We start from the raw sequence: 14036 nt of genomic DNA, 5'->3' as shown, positions 1-14036 counted from the left end.
AAGAAAAGAAAAAAAAGAAAAGAAAAGAAAAGAAGAAAAGAAAAGAAAAGAAAGAGAAGAGAAGAGAAGAGAAGAGAAGAGAAGAGAAGAGAAGAGAAGAGAAGAGAGAGGGAGGGAGGAAGGAAGGAAGGAAGGAAGGAAGGAAGGAAGGAAGGAAGGAAGGAAAGAAAGAAAGAAAGAAAGAAAGAAAGAAAGAAAGAAAGAAAGAAAGAAAGAAAAGAAATAAAACAGAAGGAAAAGAAAAATTAATCCCTTTGTAGTGTCATTCTGTATCAGGGGCCATTCTAAGTGCACTGCCTTATTGGGTTAATACTCAGTTACCTTCACAAAAATGGTATTGATATTCTCCTTTTATAGCTGAAGAAACAGACTCTGTGACTTGGTGGGAGTCAAACCCAATAATGAGCTGCTGAGTAAGAACCAGCAAGGGAGAGGGAAGCAGAGAGGAAAAGGGGATACCTTGTACAGTCCAGCAGTGATGAGGGCCAGGAGCAGCAGGCCCCCCACCGTGCTACCCACTATAAGCGGAATAGGATTGTACACTTCATTTGGCTCCACTTTGGTTTCTGTCTGTGGCAGAGGGAGGAAGGGTACATCAGGGAAGATGACGAACTCCAGATTTCTGGGGGTTCCCCAGTCAGACCTTGTATACCCCTTGCACTCACTGAACCCAATGACTAACCCCTCTTTATGCCCTCATTCTCTCCTCTCCCTTCTCTATCTCTCTCTATCTCTTTACCCAGAGATCTCCACAAGCTCAGCCTCCCCTCCTCCCTCCAATAGTCCCTCTGGGTCAGAGAGAGATACCTGGGCCCTCAGAAATGCCTCCTGTCCTGGAAGCGGGGCAAACTTCGAATTATCAAACAAGACCTCTGCGGTGCTCACAACGTCAAGGTATTTTGCCGAAGTCTATGAGCGAGAAAGGATGAGAGCTAGACCCACAGGCCCCCTGAAGTATCGTGTCTATGCCCAACTGAGCCTTGGCTCTCACATACCTTGATATACCAGTCAAATGAGAGTTTGCCTTGGAGGGTGATATTGACTTTTTCCTGGGTGCCAAAGGACAGGATGTCACACTGGATTCTCTGGCAGACAGCAATAGAGCAGTTCTGGGGAAGGGAGAATGACTAAGCTGGATGCAGAAAATGCCCATGCACCCAGCCCACTCAGTTGACAGATAGTACTGAGCACCAAGGGAACAGTGCTGGGTCTGCACATGGTCCTAAGTTTATTCTCACCACAACTGGAGTCTTCTTAAGCTCCATCAGGAAGTCAGAGAGAAGGGGGGGCCTTTCCTCGGTGTGGCATGTTGTGGAGAGGTTCTAAGGAAAGAGAGACACGTGAGAAGAGAGGGAACTGAGGGCTTGTGGGTCCACCCTCATGGAAACTGAAATGACCTAGGTCCAGAAGGCTCCAAAATGGCTCCAAAACCCAACAGAGGAAACAGAGATTTTAGGAAAGACCAGGACTATGGTGGTAGGAATTGGGTCACTCCCAAACCCAACTAGACTTACCTGGGAAAAGGTGACCTGGGGATTGTCCCACACAGTCACCTGGTTCAGTTTGATAGGGATCCAGAAGACCACACTTATGGGGAGGCTCCTCTGCCCCAGGTTGTTAATCTGCACAGTGGGAGGAGAGTAGTGGATATAGAGCTCTGGCCTTTCTGTTCCCACCAACTAGAACAGCCTCCCCACTCCTGACAGCCCAGTACACCTAAATAAGCCCTCACAGACACAAGTAGCCTGCCTCTTAATGCTTTCTGGGAAGCAGAAGAGTGTAGGGGTTAAACACACATCTGAGAGCCAGACAGGCTGGTACTAGGGAGTGGCTCTTCCACTACTAGTGGTGAGACCATGACCATGTTCTGTTAACCTCTCTGAGCTTCAGTTGCTCCATCTGTGAACTAGAGATAATGATAGTTCCTCCTTCAAAGAGTCATTGTAGTGATAAAATGAGTTAATTATGTATGTGTGTTGAGAGACTCCTAACTCTGGAAAAAGAACAAGGGGTGGTAGAAAGGGAGGTGGGCGGGGGGTGGGGGTGACTAGGTGACAGGCACTGAGGCAGGCACTTGATGGGATGAGCACTGGGTGTTATTCTATATGTTGGCAAATTGAACACCAATAAAAAATAAAAAATAAAAATTATGTATGTGTGTGTGTGTGTGTGTGCGTGCTTGTGTGTGTATAGGGTGAGAGTGAGCTTGAAACAGAGCCCAGTACATAGTAGGCATCCGATGCATATCTCCCATTATTATTTCCCATTATTGTATTCCCATCATATTGATTTCCCTCCCTGGCTTCCTTCTCAGCTACCCACCTCATAATAATGCTCTATAATGTGGCTAGTCTTCTCCGCAGCTGTGAAGTTGAGATATTTGGTGGAGCCCTCATGGCTGATGGAAGAAAGAAGAAAGTACAAGAGGTGTCAGGACATCAGAGGTGTCCTGGGAGGGGGTCTTGGGCTAAGTATGTTAGGGAGTAAACAGGCACATGGGTAATGCCAACCTGAGAGGGTGCCAGTGGGATGGAGTGCAAGAGGCCATGTGTGTCAGACACACAGGATATGCTAGCTTGGGTTGTGCACAGATGTACAATCATGCGCACACATACAAACACCCACAAATACACACCCATGCACACATGTGCTAGACACACACACACAAATACACAATGAGCCATGTCCAGCCCAGTGATAAAGGCAGAGCTAAAGCCCTAGAAGCCAGTACCTGGTGACTACCATGAAGACAGTGTATTTCACAGGCAGCTCCAGTTGGAATTCAGTTTTGTTGGTTCTAGTTGTGTTGTTATCACTAAAGGGAAACAGAGAGCTTTTCTGTATATCTTTTCCACTAAATTATAATCTCTTAAAGGGCAGGAACAACAGCTGTCCTGTCCATCTCTGTCCCACCAGCAGCACTGGGCACAATGCCTGGCATATGGTAGGTGCTCAGTTGGTATTTATGAATGAATGAATGAATGAATGAAGGAATGAGTAAATAAATAAATAAATAAATAAATAAATAAATAAGCTGAAAGGAGAACCATGGATATAGGGCAGTGGTCCACACTGGGCAGGGGGTTGGGCCCTCAAAGTGGGGAAGCTGGACACAGCATACCTGGTCACATTGGCCTTGAGGAGTAGTTTGTTTCCAAAGGAAGCACCAGATGCCACACCAAATGTGATATTAAAAATGACCTGGAGTTAGAGAAAAAAGAGAGTGAAAAGAATAGAAGAAATAGGGCACCTGAGTGGCTCAATAGTTAAGCGTCTGCCTTCAGCTCAGGGCATGATCCCAGGGTCTTGGGATTGAGTTCAGCACTGGGCTCCCTGCTCAATGGGGAGTCTGCTTCTCCCTCTGCCCTTCCCTCCTGCTCATGGTCACTCTCTCTCCCATTCTCTCAAATAAATAAATAAATTCTTAAAAAAAAAAAAAAAAGAAGAAACAGCGCAATATCTATCAACTAAAGAATGGATAAACCTCAGCAGTAAGAGTGAAATAAGTCAACCAGAGAAAGATAATTATCATATGGTTTCACTCATATATGGAATATAAGAAAAGGTGAAAGGCAATATAAGGGAAGGGGGGGAAAGTGAGCAGGGGAAAAAAATAGAGAGGAAGGCAAACCATTAGAGACTCCTAACTCTGAGAAACAAAGGGTTGCAGAAGGGGAGATAGGTGGGGGGGGTGGATAAGGTAACTGGGTGATGGGCATTAAGGAGGGCATGTGATGAGATGAGCACTGGGTGTCATACTATATGCCAACATATAGTATTGGCAAATTGAATTTAAATAAAAAATAATAATAAATAAATAAAATTCAGCAGCAAAGAGAAATTAAATATTGATACATGCTGTAAATATGGATGATCCTTAAAAACATGATCACATACTATATAATCCCATTTATATGAAATGTCAAGAATAGATGAATCTAGATACAAAAAATAGATTAGTGGTTGCTTAGGGCTTGGAGAAATGAAAGAACTGGAGCTAAAGGCTAAAGAGAGCAAGGTTTTTTTCTTGAGGTAATAAAATATTCTAAAATCAATCATGTACAGATGCAATGAAACACCGGGACACCTGCACCCCGATGTTTCTAGCAGCAATGTCCACAATAGCCAAACTGTGGAAGGAGCCTCGGTGTCCATCGAAAGATGAATGGATAAAGAAGATGTGGTTTATGTATACAATGGAATATTACTCAGCCATTAGAAACGACAAATACCCACCATTTGCTTCAACGTGGATGGAACTGGAGGGTATTATGCTGAGTGAAATAAGTCAATCGGAGGACAAACATTATATGGTCTCATTCATTTGGGGAATATAAAAAATAGTGAAAGGGAATAAAAGGGAAAGGAGAAAAAATAAGTGGGAAATATCAGAAAGGGAGAGAGAACATGAAAGACTCCTAACTCTGGGAAACGAACTACGGGTGGTGGAAGGGGAGTTGGTGGGGGGTTTATTGAACACCAATAAAAATAAATTTATAAAAAAAATAATACTTATAAGAAGAATCTGGACCCAAAATAAGAAAGAAAATTAAAGTACATTGAAACTAATGAAAATTAAGAAATATATAAGAATGTACATAACAATTAAAAGTAAGCACTTAATAAAAAGAATTGAAGAAAATAAATGAAAAATAAAGAGAGAACAAAGTAAAAAAATTAATAAATAAAATCAATCACGGTGATGAATGGAAAACTCTGTGAACATACCAAAAGCCATTGAATTGTGTATCTGAAATGGGTGAATTGCATGGTATATGAATTATATCTCAATAAAAATTTTTTTTAAAAAGGAGCTTCTATTTTATTTTTTTGTAATAATAAATTTATGTTTTATTGGTGTTCAATTTGCCAACATATAGAATAACACCCAGTGCTCATCCTGTCAGTGCCCACCTCAGTGCCCACCACCCAGTCACCCCCACCACCTGCCCTCCTCCCCTTCCACCACACCCCTAGTTCATTTCCCAGAAGGAGCTTCTATTTAAAAAAAAAAAAAAAAAAGAATTCAGAAGAAAACAAAAGAGAAACAGAGAGACAGCCCAACCTCTGAGGAATTTGGGAAGATGGGATGGTTTATGCTGCAGCTGCTATACTTCCAGCCCTCGGGCCCATTAGTGGAATCGTCAGACTCACAAGTCAGGCGCCAACGTCGCCATGAGAGCTGCTTCTGGAAGACAAGGGGAACAGAGGTAGTGATGTCAACCACCTCCTGTGGGGACATGGAAAGCAAAGTCAAAGTCTGAGAAGGATTTGGCTACCTGGACCACTGACAGCCTCCGATAGGACAAGCCAGGTGGGTAGAAGAAGGTAACCTGAGTCCTGTAGGAATCCTCACCCTCGTTTCTCACAGTCAGTGTCACATTGAAGTCTTGAGAACTGCCCACCACCAGGGCGTCTAGGCTGTGGAAAGAACAAGCCAGGCCATGAGATGCTGAGGGCTTCTATGTGGCAAGTCTGTCCTGGTAGGAAGGAGCTACCCTTGGAGAGAGAAGACAATGAATGGGGCAGCCACACAAACACCTCTGAAGGAGCTGCTCTGTGCCTAGCTCCCTCAGGGGTCAGGAGAAGAACAGAGTACCAGGTTGTGGTGCAGATTTTCAGGTAGCAGTGAGGAAAAGAAACTCACCCCATAAAACTGAAGGTGATGCTGAGGTCATCATGGCAGATGCTGTCATTGCCACAATTCTGCTCAAAGGGAAACTACAAAAAAAAAAAAATATGATGAAAGGAAAGGAAAGAATGAAATGATGTGAAATGAACCAATAAAATAAAATACTGAAATAAAATTATGTGAAATGAAATAAAATGTGCTTCATTGATTTGACCTCTGGGCCCTTCCATGCCCCTGCAGGATCCCAGCTTGAGGACTCACCAAAGCTGTGAAGAGTCTCTGAGCATCCACAGCCAGCACTGGCTGGAGGTTCTTGAATGAGGGCAAGGATGTCCCCACCAGAGAGTAGTTGAAGTGCAGGATGATGGGGGTCACTGAGTCCTCTACACAATACTGAGAGACAGTAGGGGTTTGAGGGTCTGCCTTCCTCAGGTACCCAAGCCCAACCCATGCCTGGAGGACCCAGGAGTGTGGCCAACCCTTGCTCACCACTAACAGCAGCTTTAGGGCTTCACATTCCTGATTCAGCTTCATGATCCTTGTCTGTCTGCGTGTGCTGTTCTTTGTCTCATCAAAGACAATTCGAGGATGTGAGACACTTGGTTCCAGAGTCAGGTCATATGTGACAACACTCTGAATCTCTCCTGAAGGGGCAGGGCCGCATAGTGATGAGGAGCCCAGCTTTGGAGTCAGACAAGCTATGAGTTTGAGGCCAGCTCTACTGTTTTCCAGCCATATGACTTTGGGCATCTTATCTGACTGACCTTTTTGAGTCTCCATTTCTTATTTTTAAATTGAGAATAATAACTATTCCTTCATACGGTGAAAATTAAATGAAATAGTGTCCATAAAGCACTTAATATAGTGCCTGCCACATAGGAAGTGCTCAATAAATGGTAGCTATTCTGTTACATACTAGAAAATTAAGTATATTTTCCTAGATGCTCTTATTTTTTTCTCTTCGTCTTTGATCTTCAGTAGTTTGTGCCTTGCTATGGTACAATGTATGTTTTATACATTGGTAGAATATACTGTGGTCTGGTTTCCTTTATATTTATCCTGCTTTGATTTGGCAGAGAATCTTGATGTCTTTCATCAGTTTTAGAAACTGTGTACCACTATTTGGTTGCTTCTTTCTTATTCTCTCTCTCTCTTCATTTTGGAATTCCAATTACATGTTTATTAAATTTTTCACCATGTTCCATATGTCTCATGATTTTTCTCTGTATTTTTCATCCTTTTTCCTTTCTGTGTGTTAATCTAAATATTTTCAATTTATTTATGTCCCAGTTCACTAATTCTCTATCTGCTTCTAACCTACTATTAAGCGTATTTATTGAACTCTTAATTTCAGTGTATTTTTCAGTACTACATTTCCATTTCACCCTTTTTATGAATTTATGAATTCCAGTTCTTTTCTGAAGTTCTCCATCACTTCCTCTTTTTTCTTGAAGATATTAACTGAAGTTATTTTTTAAATTCCTAATAATGGGGATCCCTGGGTGGCGCAGCGGTTTGGCACCTGCCTTTGGCCCAGGGCGCGATCCTGGAGACCTGGGATCGAATCCCACGTCGGGCTCCCGGTGCATGGAGCCTGCTTCTCCCTCTGCCTGTGTCTCTGCCTCTCTCTCTCTCTCTCTCTCTGTGTGACTATCATAAATAAATTTTTTTAAAATTTTTAAATAAATAAATTCCTAATAACTCTAATTTCTAAATCACCTATGAGTCTATTTATATTGTTTCTGTTGGTTGCTGGTCTGAATAAAAAGACCAAGTTGCTTACTGATGTCCCTGTCAAATTTCTGTTTTCCCAGCACTGGAGAGCTGAATTTCTGCTCAACTCTTTAGTTTCTATCATCTACTGAATTTCTTAGAGTATTGACCTAGACATACATGGCTTAAGAAGTCAGGCAACAACTTGAGAGGAATGTGTATGTAGGTTTTGGGGCACCTTCTATGCAATTCTCTATTTTCTAACACTTTGCGCTCAGTGTCTAGCCATGCTGGCTACCCCAAACTGACTCCTATCTCCTCAGCCCAGTAAGGTTACTGCTATTAACCTAATTTTATTCCCTCCTCATTTCTCTCTAGTACTATCATTACTATTCCTCCACACCAAAAACAATGCTATTCTTCCAGAAAAAGAGATAAGGAAGAAGTCAAGTTAGTTGTAATAAAATGCATGTCTGAATGTTTTGGGAATTTGTGTTTAGCTTCGTCAACTCAACCTCCCCTTTAAATGAGTTATCTCTTGAGTTCTAAAAAAAATCCTATTTAGTTTACAGGTGTGGGGCCATTGCTTCTCTGGAGAACGGAATGCCACATGCTCACTTTTCAGTGGGGTTTATTGGGCCTCTCCATCCAGCCAAAGAAGTGCCTACTCACTCCAGTCAAGCTTGGAAAAGGCTGTCAGAGCCTGTATGGAAGTTTGTTCTGAACTGCCAGAAGGCTGGGAAGACTAGGCTGGGCCACTCATCAATGTCTCTAGTCATTTAACCCCTTCAGACTTACCTACCCAGACTCACCTTCTCTTAGTCGGTCCCGTGTGTTCTTGCGGACACGGAGGCAAACTCTGACCTCTCCAGCAGTCTGGCCTCTCTCCACCTTTTCCTGACACACAAACACCTTCCTTGCCACTTCCTTGGGTATGAACTCCATGGTCACCTCAAGTCTCAACACAGGCTGAGATCTGTAGAGACACCAGAGGGCCATCAGGGGACTTCAGACAACAAAGCCACTCCTTAAAGGGAATATATTTGGTGTGCTCTAAAAGAAGTTCTCACCTGACCAGCAGCGCATGGCCGTGAGCCCCTATTGCCAGGTCCACTAGTCCATCCATTGTGAGGTCCTGGCCCCCACTCAGTGACTGACCAAAATACTGGAGCTTGGGGGAGATCTGGGAGGCTTCGATTCGCTGAGGGTAAAAAATAAGAGAGAAAGGGAGTGGGGAAGAATAGGAAGTGTGTAACTCAGTTGCCCAGAATGATGCAAGGACAGATTGTCTGGGCTCCACTCAAGTCTCTTCTCCTACAACTTCTCAAGGAATTAGGGCAACTATTCAGCTTTAGACCATAGCCTTGAGATGACACCCAAAGTTTCCATCAATTACCTAAGTTTTCAGAAAAAAAAAAAAAAAACAGTTCTACAGGAAAGAAGTGACATAGCATGCTATTTGACTAGGTGAATATCATTTACATGTTCAAGATAATACAAACACTAAATATTGATCTTACCAAAATTCTCATATAAATATAAGGAGTAGGGCAAGAGGGTGAAAGGTCCGAGGGGGCAAGCTCTCTGAAAGAGAGCTCAGTCCTCACCTCCCATAATGGGAAGTCAATGGTAAAGCAATAATCAAGAAGCAGCAAAATAATCATGTCATTGGAGTATGGAGAATTATTTTCACACAATCAAGTATGGAGAATTATTGAAAAAGTTGCAAGAATGTTCCCTCGAGAGAAGAGATAATGAAGAAGAAGTCACAGTGTGAGTGTGGTGATTGTTATATTTCATAATTATACTTTAAGAATAATTTTGACTCTTTAATATGTGTGCAAGTATAACACTGTAAGAACAAACAAAAAACAAATAAATTAAAAAGAAATTTTAAAAGTGATTTTGTTATGTACTTAATGCCACTGAATTGTATACCTAAAAGTGGTTAAGATAATGAATTTTATGTCGTGCATATTTTATCACAAATTTTCTTAAAAATCACTTTGTTGGGGCGCCTGGGTGGCTCAGTGGTTAAGCGTCTGCCTTTGGCTCAGGTCATGATCCCAGGGTCCTGGAATCAAGTCCCATATCAGATTCCCTGCAGGGAGCCTGCTTCTCCCTCTGCGTATGTCTCTGCCTCTCTCTGTGTGTCTCTCAAGAATAAATAAGTAAGATCTTTTTTAAAAAATGACTTTGTCAATTAAAAGGAAGGATGTGAAAACATGAGCTGCTGGGAATGTGCTATACCTTAATCTAGCTGGTGCTTACTTGGCTCCACAGGTATGTGAAAATTCATCACTTAAGATTTGTGTATTCACCAAATGTACATTATACCTCAAAATTTTTGAGAAAAATTTATGGTACTCTGTTGGGAGGAAGTTTTGTTTTGCAATTAGACATAATATAAAATTAAGTAGTTGGGAGATCCACAGCATGCTTACCTGCTCAAACACTGACCACTCTCATCCCTGATCATAGAGAAAAAGCAAGTAAAAAATACAAACACTAGAACAGGATAGGATAGTAGAACAGTAGAAAAGAACAGTATGTCCTTTTTGCATTATTTTAAGTTTTGGGTCTGAAGTGTATGTGTGTGTGGGTCTGTGTGTGTGTGTATACATAAAAAGCATACTCCCATTTCCCTGTTTTCCTTTGCAGGATGAGTTATGATGCAAATAAGAGCAGAAAACTAGGGTTTTCACTGCATACTTTAGATTGATAAATTCATATAGCATGTCAAGCTTTTGTAATAACATAAAGTAAAACCAGAGCCTTCACATCCCATTTACAGAGAAGCAACAGGTTTCAGTGAAAGAGGCCTAATTATTTTTTTAAGATTTATTTATTTATTTATGATAGACATAGAGAGAGAGGCAGAGACACAGGAGGAGTGAGAAGCAGGCTCCATGCCGGGAGCCCGACCCAGGACTCGATCCCAGGACTCCAGGATCGCGCCCTGGGCCAAAGGCAGGCGCCAAACCGCTGAGCCACTCAGGGATTCCCGAAAGAGGCCTAGTTATAATATTCACACAATAGTGGAAAGAAGCTCCATGATGCAGAGAGAAATAAGACAGTGGTTCTTAGCTCTGGCAGCAACTAACAAGTGTCTTTAAAATACCAGAGTGGGTGTTGTATGTAAGTGATGAATCACTGAGTTCTACTCCTGAAACCAATATTGCATTATATGCTAACTCAATAGAATTTAAATAAAAGGACTGAGTGAGGGGCACTGAGGGGGGCACTTGATGGGATGAGCACTGAGTGTTATACTGTATGTTGGCAAATCGAACTCCAATAAAAAAAATACCAAAAAATAAAATAAATTAAAATTTTTTAAGAAAAAAACTAATAAAGATATAAAATTTTAATAAATTAATAAGTCTAGTAAATCAATAAAACACTGGAGCCTACATGGTATACTATTTATATGAAGTTCTAGAATGGGCAAAACTAATCTATGGTGGAAAATAATCAGAACAAGGATTTCCTCTGGACCAGAGTGAGGTCAGAAATTGACTGGATAGGGGCAGGAGGAAACTTTCTGGAATAGTAATTATGTTCTATAGTTTGATAGGAGTGTGGGTTACACAGGTGTATGCATTTGTCAAAATCATTGAATGGCAAAGGATATGTGCATTTCCTGTCTATAAATGCTATCTTAAATACAATGGTAAGCAAATATTGAATTCCAATTAGTGATATACACACTGAAGTAGTTGGGGCATAATAACTGACTTTGGGATGCATTAAAAAATAAAAAATTTCTACCCATGATGGATGGGTAAAAATAGGACGAACAAAAGGATGGATCTGTGATAACAAATCTAGTCAAATGTTCATTGTAGATTCTAAATGGTAAGTATATGGGTGTTCATTGTACAATTTCTTCAACTTTACTGTAAATTTGAAATTTTTCTAAATAAAATGCTGGAAACTACTGATAGCTGGGGCACCAACCCCAGACCAATTAAATTGGAACCCTTACTAGCAGCCTAAGCATCTGTGTTTTTTAAAACCTTCAAGTGATTTCATTGTGTTGGTAGGATTGAGCCTCTGGCATGAGGCACTTGTCAGGAACAATGTGGGGGCAGAGAGAAAAAAGACATAAGAAAAATGGGCCTTTCCAACTTGGGCCCAACAGAATGGCTCCTGCAAAGAAGGGTAGCAAAAGGAGAAGGGCCGTTCTGCCAGAGAATACACCATCAACATTCACAAACGTATCCATGGAGTGGGTTTCAAGAAGCGTGCCCCTTAGGCACTCAAAGAGATCCAGAAATTTGCCATCAAAGAGATGGGAACTCCAGATGTGCACATTGACACCAGGCTCAACAAAGCTGTCTGGGCCAAAGGAATAAGGAATGTTCCATATCGTATCCACGTGAGGTTGTCCAGAAAACGTAACGAGGATGAAGATTTACCAAACAAGCTCTACACGCTGGTTACCTACATACCTGTCACCACTTTCAAAAATCAACAGACTGTTAAGGTGGATGAGAACTAATCGCTGATTGTCAAATAAAGGTATAAAACTGAAAAAAAAAGACATAAGAAAGATGGGAGGCTGGAAAAAAGCTAGATCCCCAAGGGGGAAAGACCAGATGGCTTCAGCTAGCAGTGGTAGGAGAGAACCCGACTGTGGGAGTCCCTCTGAACAGTGGACTCCATCTAGCAGGTAACAGGGAGGCATTTCAGAAAGGAGACTATCTGTGGTGACCAAGATTTCAAGTGACCAACACAATGGACTACATAATTTGCATGATCCAGACCCCAAAAAATGCAGAACACTTGTTGAAAAATTATGAATTTCAAGGAGCAAGAGCAGGGCATTAAACCAAGTGCAAGTCCTACTTTCAGCACTAAAACCAGGACAGATCTGAGCAAATCAGGACTATCAGTCATTCTACCAAGACTGACTGAGATTCATTTTTTTAAAAAGGTTTTATTTATCTATTCATGAGAGACACAGAGAGAGGGGCAGAGACACAGGCAGAGGGAGAAGCAGTCTCCATGCAGGAACCCTATGTGGGACTCGATCCTGGGTCTCCAGGATCAGGCCCTGAGCTGAAGGCAGATGCTTAACTGCTGAGCCACACAGGTGTCCTGACTAACTGAGATTCAGAAGAAAGAAATGCCTACCTCCCGACACTTCCAGCTGGCCATTTACCACCTCTGAGCCTTAAACTTTTCATCTTTATTTTTTTTTTATTTTTTATCTTTAAAGTAGGGGTTATGACGCTCTATGCATCTTCTATAGTTGTGGTAAGAATTTCTACTAAGTGTGTTATTTCCTTTGAAGGTTCTGAAAAGTAGTACTGGGAAAACTGATCTGGCAGCTGTGGGGATGTTGAATTAGAAAGGGACAATCACAAAAAGGCTACTGTCATGACGGGGACAGTTACCCAACCTCACCTGGCTGTGGGAGGGGCTGATGCCTGGTCCTGAGATTCCATGAAATAGGTAGACAGCACCTCGGTTCTCCTGCTCTCCTGGCGCTCCGATGGCCACGTCTGTCAGCTTGTCCCCATTCACATCCCCCAGCGCTGTCAGGGCCGCCCCAAAACGGCCCCAGGGGTGGCCCTGCTCCCCACGGAGGATGACCTCACACTGCCACTTAGCCCTCTGCAGGACAAAACCAGCATCAGGTCCCAACCCAACCAATTCCCCCACCCCATACCCAGGCCCCACTCAGCCCAGGCTCCAATAGTCACTCACCCCCCGAGGCAAGGGACACACAGACACTTGGCCTCCCCTTGACTGCTCGTAGTAATGGGGGGCCCCAATGAGGACCAAGTCAGAGCTGCCATCTCTATCCATGTCTACTGAGCAGAGGGAGGCCCCAAAGTAGGAGCCAATCTGAAAGAGATGAGTCTGGGATCAATCTCTTGCCACCAAAAGCAAAGTGTAAATGTTTTCTTCCTGTGAGGAAAGATTATACCGGCTGGGGAAAGCACTTGGGAGCAGATGTGATCCTCTGCATGCTTCAAATTCTCATTTGAATGTACTGCCAGCTGGAGGAAAATATTATGGAGTTGATGGGCAGTGGCTGAGGATCTACCCACATTCGTGTTCCAGGGAGATGCTTAATATAGCAAAGAAGAAGTTAAATTTGAAAACTACACAGAAAAGCCTGGAAGAGCATACAGAATAAGTTTGCAATATATTGTAAGTCTTTAGGGAGGTAAAAAATTCAAAGTTGGCAGTCTGGCCAACAAGGAATTGACTGGCTTATATTAAAAATAACTGTTGCTACAGAAATTTTTTTTGCATCTATTGAGAGATACTGTCTACCTCTTAAAATAATTTTTAAAGTATGTTCCCAAAAAACGAAAATATGTTCAATGTCCACATGTAGAATTCATCCACAGGACTCATCCGTTTAGTCATTCATTCATTCATTCATTCATTCAGCCAACAAGAGTTTGCTATTTGCTGAGCATAAGGCTGGGTAGTGGAAACACAGCGCCTTCCAGTGCTCTCCATGGAGCAAGGTGGAGCAGAGGGAAATAGTAACAAACAGGGAGATGTATTTAGCAATTTCAAATTGTGGCAAGATCTAGGAAGGAAAAGTGCAGATGTCAAAACATGACTCACTGGATCTGACTTCTGCCCCCACACACCATTGAAGGAGGCCTCACTCGCTGCCCAAAAAAAGCATTTAAGCTTTAACCTAAAGTCAGTAGGATTTTTT

The 14036-nt window shown here is 42.2% G+C and overlaps 1 protein-coding gene across 3 annotated transcripts in view; it reads right to left on the bottom strand.

Moving 5' to 3' along the window:
- Nucleotides 1-14036, bottom strand: part of ITGAM (integrin subunit alpha M) — a 55341-nt gene that overhangs the window by 1253 nt on the left and 40052 nt on the right. The window contains exons 13-29 of one of the 3 annotated variants that reach the window (XM_077907414.1): nucleotides 13061-13201; nucleotides 12758-12967; nucleotides 8416-8546; nucleotides 8158-8321; nucleotides 6122-6276; nucleotides 5894-6025; nucleotides 5648-5721; nucleotides 5280-5421; nucleotides 5066-5188; nucleotides 3122-3201; nucleotides 2732-2815; nucleotides 2323-2398; nucleotides 1515-1622; nucleotides 1239-1322; nucleotides 996-1109; nucleotides 808-909; nucleotides 460-570 (exon numbers count right to left, since the gene is read on the bottom strand). In XM_077907414.1, the coding sequence (XP_077763540.1) occupies nucleotides 460-570; nucleotides 808-909; nucleotides 996-1109; nucleotides 1239-1322; nucleotides 1515-1622; nucleotides 2323-2398; nucleotides 2732-2815; nucleotides 3122-3201; nucleotides 5066-5188; nucleotides 5280-5421; nucleotides 5648-5721; nucleotides 5894-6025; nucleotides 6122-6276; nucleotides 8158-8321; nucleotides 8416-8546; nucleotides 12758-12967; nucleotides 13061-13201 (2031 nt within the window). The remainder of the gene's footprint in view (nucleotides 1-459; nucleotides 571-807; nucleotides 910-995; nucleotides 1110-1238; nucleotides 1323-1514; nucleotides 1623-2322; nucleotides 2399-2731; nucleotides 2816-3121; nucleotides 3202-5065; nucleotides 5189-5279; nucleotides 5422-5647; nucleotides 5722-5893; nucleotides 6026-6121; nucleotides 6277-8157; nucleotides 8322-8415; nucleotides 8547-12757; nucleotides 12968-13060; nucleotides 13202-14036) is intronic. The other 2 variants (XM_077907415.1, XM_077907416.1) reach the window with 2 other exon arrangements.

The sequence above is a fragment of the Canis aureus genome, chromosome 8 (genome assembly GCF_053574225.1).
Source record: "Canis aureus isolate CA01 chromosome 8, VMU_Caureus_v.1.0, whole genome shotgun sequence".
In the NCBI taxonomy this organism is placed as follows: domain Eukaryota; kingdom Metazoa; phylum Chordata; class Mammalia; order Carnivora; family Canidae; genus Canis; species Canis aureus.
Note: the sequence above shows the minus strand (reverse complement) of the source record. Positions and strands in the feature narration are given on the sequence as shown.